The sequence below is a fragment of the Ambystoma mexicanum genome, chromosome 1p (genome assembly GCF_040938575.1).
Source record: "Ambystoma mexicanum isolate Mex_15411 chromosome 1p, UKY_AmexF1_1, whole genome shotgun sequence".
NCBI lineage: Eukaryota > Metazoa > Chordata > Amphibia > Caudata > Ambystomatidae > Ambystoma > Ambystoma mexicanum.
Genome location: NC_090921.1, coordinates 286,016,904 through 286,022,321, shown reverse-complemented (window position 1 = coordinate 286,022,321; position 5,418 = coordinate 286,016,904). Strand labels below are relative to the sequence as shown.

General features: G+C 50.7%; 1 protein-coding gene across 1 annotated transcript; it reads right to left on the bottom strand.

Annotated features, from left to right (window-relative positions):
* Positions 1 to 3,076: 3,076 nt before the first annotated feature.
* Positions 3,077 to 4,697, bottom strand: LOC138477415 (myb-related transcription factor, partner of profilin-like). Its single transcript, XM_069612227.1, has 2 exons — positions 4,283 to 4,697; positions 3,077 to 3,540 (listed from the first exon to the last, which is right to left on the bottom strand). The coding sequence occupies exons 1-2, from the start codon at positions 4,695 to 4,697 to the stop codon at positions 3,077 to 3,079; spliced, it is 879 nt and encodes a 292-aa protein (XP_069468328.1).
* Between the last annotated feature and the right edge of the window lie 721 nt (positions 4,698 to 5,418).

The following is a 5,418-nucleotide window of genomic DNA, read 5'->3' as shown; positions in this document are numbered from 1 at the left end:
GAGGAGGCACAGGCAGCAGATAGTAAACCCGGCACCCAAACCAAATCCCAATGTGCAGCCGGCACGACCCCGCAGGCAGCCTGTAATATCCCGCATCAGGGCTTCAACCTGGAACCTGACCCGAGGGCAGATCCACACATTATATCAGCTTCACCATCCAACAATCATGTCCATTGTCACCATGATTGAGGACAAAAAAAAAGGGGCGTGCCCCCTGCGTGTTCAGTGGGAGTTCGGGGCAAAGTACAAAGAAAACACAAGGTTTTAACTCTCACTATTAGTTGACCAAGCAATTATGGTCTCGGTTCAGGTTCACTTTTCCCAACCAATAAATGTTCTGCTTCGTAAGAAGTCAGAAAGAAAATAGGAAAATACCAAAGAGAACAAGTAGGGCAAACACGGAATATATATTCAGTCATACATTTTATTAATTGATATAAACAGAAAGAAAAAAATGGTTAAAATGAATAATGTTATTCATTGTTCTGAGTAAAGAAATTTTATACAGTGATACTTGTGAGCAATACCAAACAGAATTTGCCCATAAAATGTTCAGAGAAATTTAGTCACAAAAAGCAAAAACCGATCTCTTAAATGGTTAGCATTTATAAAATAGAATGATTCAAGAATAAATACAAAAAAGGGAAAAGAAAAAAAGCAAATATTTTCACATTGAAGCAAACAAAGTACACAGTTAGATTAAGATGTCTTGCATTGTTGAATCAAACTTTTTGTTGAGCAAAGGTAACTATCCTTTGTGCATACTCATGATCAGGGTCTGATCATGCTGGGTGAAGCTGCCTACGTGCCAGTTTTTAACCTGTAAATAATTGTTATGAACACAGATCATCAGTAAATTACTGTTTAGAACTTTAGAGATGTGTTAACGGCACGTTTCGGCTTTAGAGCCATTAGTGATTGAGGACGACATCAGCAGCCACATTGAAATTCGGACGGCAATTCCACCCATGCTGAAGGTGGTCTCGGTGCTGCATTTCCTAGGGACTGGAACATATCAGCACACTGTTGGTGAGCTGCACGCGCTGTCACAACCCTGTTTTCAAGTATACTCGACCAGGTACTGGATGTCTTGCTGCGCCATGCGGTGGAATACATTGCCCTCCCCCATACCCCTGCCCAGGTTTTTGCCACCAAGATGGCCTTCCATGCCATTGCTGGCATGCCAAATTGCATTGGTGCATTAGATTGCACCCACATAGAGCTGACAGTACCATGTGCAATGGAGTTGGTGTACCGCAATAGGAAACTATACCACTCACTGAATGTACAGATGGTATGCGACGCTGCACAAGTGATAACCCATTGCTGTGCACGTTTCCCGGGGTCGACACATGACTCAATGGTCCTGTGGAATTCCACATTGCCACGGTACATGGAATGCTATGCTGGACAGAGCACATGGCTATTGGGTGAGTACAACTACCAATGCATAACCACTGTGAAAGGAGGTGGGGGGGTGGCCAGGGCAATGACCTGTATGTCTGGGTTGCTACAACTGCCAATGCATGACCCCCTGACCTATGCAATGGACAGTCTCCACACACCACACATTGCAATGCTTCATAATACAGATGGCCATAGTGTGCCTGTACAAACCCTGCCAAAGGTGATGCATAACCAAGACATGTCGTAGCACCACAACCAAACACGTAATGAGGGAGTGAGTCCCCCCACCCATCCAATGCACCTCTGCCCCCACAATGCACATGATGAGTGCCTATCTGACATTGTGCATCGATCCACGTTAACACAGGGACCATTGACAGACTGCTCTGCATGTGTACATCACTACACAATGACATACTTACCTACCACAAATGAGCATAAGGCCATCATCTAATGCACAGTGATTCGTTGACCACTGTCAAAGCGCCAATACGGAAAAAAATGACCCAGGAATGGGATTCACCCACTAGTCCGATCAACGCAATGCCCCATATGAATGAATCACTAATGGTTCATGAATGAACTGCATCTCATCCACACATGGATGCCACTAACAATGACATGTCCCCTTCCTTCCCATTCCATGTACGTGATGCAGGATATGCACTCACGCCATGGCTGATGACGCCCATACGGAGGCCAAGGAACAGGCATGAGGAGGCCTACAACAGGGCACACGTTCGCACACGTGGCATGATTGAGAGGACATTTGGTTTATTGAAGGCCAAGTTCCGCTGCTTGAGCAGATCTGGGGGATCATTGCTGTACAAGACAGTGAAGACTGGTAAAATAGTGGTTGTGTGTGTCATGCTGCACAATCTGTGCATGTGCAGGAACGTCCCTCTGCCCCCAGACACAAAGGATGATGATGAAGTAGATGATGAAGATGATGATGGGGATGGGATGGCTGCACTCCCTGGCACGGGTGCACAAGATGGACAACATGCACGGGATGCACTCATTCGCAGTTTCTTTTTAGAGACTCTACATGAACAGCACTGCATTCATTTAATGTAGCACGACAACAAATTGAGTCACTGTACATCAAATAACGGTTGTCCACTCGTCACTTCAATTTCAACAGGGATTTAATGTTAACAAAGCAGGAAAGAAGGTGGTATCGACAGGAAAGCTGTACACCCATGCCCACCCACCCCCCAAACATACCCACCCCCACCCAGGCCCCAACACACTACCCCCATTATGGACCACCCCCACCTCCCAAATATCCCCACCCCCACCCAGGCCCCAACACACTACCCCCATAATGGACCTCCCCCACCTCCCAAATGTACCCACCCCCACCAAGGCCCCAACACACTACCCTCCTTATGGACCTCCCCCACCTCCCAAACATACCCACACCCAATGATCCCAAAATGTCTTGTGGACAGTCAATCATTGTGGACACTATTTCCGGCCGCGCTTATGTGCTGTAGCGTCCTTGCCAGAGGGGCCAGCCAGTCGACCAGAGCGCCTCCGTGGGCTGCCTGAGACGGAACTTGAGGGAGTGGTGCTGGTGGACGGCACTGGTGGCATGACAGGTGGGACATGGCCAAAATACGCTTGCTGGGCGACCAACTTGGACTCAGCAATGGTGGACATTATGCTATTGCCTTGGTGTGGCAAAACGGCCGATGGCCCTGGACAGGCGACGTACTGACATGGCAGTGATTTCACGTTGCAGCCTTGCCTCCTCACGCTGCTGCATCACCTCCTCCAACTGGCTTTCCACCAGCTGTGCAAGGGTGGTCTGCTGTTCTTCCATGCACTGCATCCGTGCACTTAACTCAGCCATTGAGGGTGCTGTTGACCTCATGGGGCTGTGCAGGTCTGGGGGGCTAAACTGCAGGTTGTGGAGGGATGAGAGGTCACCCATGTCATACACCTCCTCCTGTCTTGCATCTTCATACTGCACGACAGGGGCACTGTCGCCACAGGATGCAGCATCCTCCTCAGTGCACACTGCCAGATCGATGGTTTTGGTGGCCACGGTGGTGATGGGTGCTACTTGTGTGGCAGCTGGCTGTACGGGGTTGGCCACGTAGGTTGGGGCATCAGTGCCAGATCTTGCTGGTGCAGATCATGCTGGTGCAGGTGGCTGTACAGGGTTGGCCACGTGGGTTGGGGCTTCAGTGCCAGATCTTGCTGGTGCAGATCTTGCTGGTGCAGGTGGCTGTACAGGGTTGGCCACGTGGGATGGGGCATCCATGCCAGATCTTACTGGTGCAGGTGCCTGTGTCCAGAAGGTGGTGGCATTGGCATCCTGGGCAGGACAGCTGCGTCAGTCACATGCGGGTGGACGTGGCGTTGCCTGTTGTGGCGTGTCGCTGTCACTTGACGTGCCTGTGGGGGAATAGAGGGCATGCTGTTAGTTGTGTGGTGGAATTTGATGGGTCCATCACATGCATCACACTGAACGTTGTCTGCCCACTTGCATGTACACACATTTGACAGGGGAAGCACATATGTGTGTCTCAGCCTGTACTCAGTCACGTACTGTGTGCATGTCCAGGGGGCATGTCTTGAGTGTGTGTTGCTTGTCGTCTGGGTAATTGGTAGATGCATTGAGTCAATCCTGCCCTGGCTAAGGGGGGGGGGGTCATTGGTAGATGCATTGGGTCACTCCTGCCCTGGCTGGAGGGGGGTTCATTGGTAGATGCATTGGGTCACTCCTGCCCTGGCTGGGGGGTGGGGGTTCATTGGTAGATGCATTGTGTCACTCCTGCCTTGGCTGGGGGGCGGGGGGGTTCATTGGTGGATGCATTGGGCGGGAGTGGGGGTTCAACCATAGCTTTGTACTCTGTGCACTTACCAGCATCAGCAGGTGGGCATACTCCAACCTCTGCCTCGCCAACGCCCTGTATCCCCTCAAGGTGCAGGATACTGCTGCACCGATCCTCCCACGACTGGAGTCTCAATGGGGATGCTGGGCCTCCACCAGTGTCAGTGCTGTGCTGGCGGTGTGCAGCAATAAGATTCCGCACTCGCAGCCGTAGGTCATCCCACCTTTTGTGGCAGTCCTTTACGGTGCGTATGGTCACCCCAACGGCGGTGCACCTGCATGCAGCTTCTGCCCAGACCTCCTTATGGTGTTGCTGGGTGCTGCGCCACTGGTCTGCGCTGAAAAGCATGTCTGCATTCCCTACAATGTGCTCCACAGGCACTGTGAGCTCCGCCTCACTGAACCTCTGCTTGCGCTGTCTTGTAGCAGGGAAACGGGATGCCATTGTGGTGGTTGGTTTTTCCAACTGAAGGAGGTGATGTGGCCTGTGGTCTGTGAGGATGGCAGTGGATTGTGGTTTAAGTAATGGCCGCCTCTCTCTTTGTGGTTTTTGCGATCACAGTGTTTCCGCTTCCGGTATTTCCATGTCTTCGGGTGTGGTCGCGGAAAATCCACTGCTATTATTGGCATTATGTCCGTGTCCGTGGGTGTTTCCGTGCTGGTGGTGACACCGTTTCTGCGTTGTTCTGGTGCGCGTGACCGACAAGCCATAATTGGCTGTTGATTCCACAAGCTTGCGGTCGCAGAAACGTTGTCACGTCGTCACAGAATCAATGGATTACACACTGGCGAACTCGTAATGAGGCCCTATATCATGCTGGTATCATGTCATCTGTATGCCTCCTGACCTAAATCCTGATCTGTGTCCATGGCTCTACTCGCTATTAACAGAAGCCCTACACCTCATCAGTGTCCTTCAATGGGCTGTTACACAGATACACGTGAGGGATAAATATTCCTGGAAAGGCGATATCAATATCTAGAAATCCTAAAACCCGTACTGGCAAACCATATCGTAAAGCGGCAACAAGGATGGCGACAAGAGCAGTGACACAAAAAAAAAACCTTGGTACCTGAGGTTGGGACCTGCACGGGGGGCTGGTTGGGCCTACACCTATCTCCCCACCTTGCCGGGCAAAAAACCCTAAATATTTCCACACCAACCA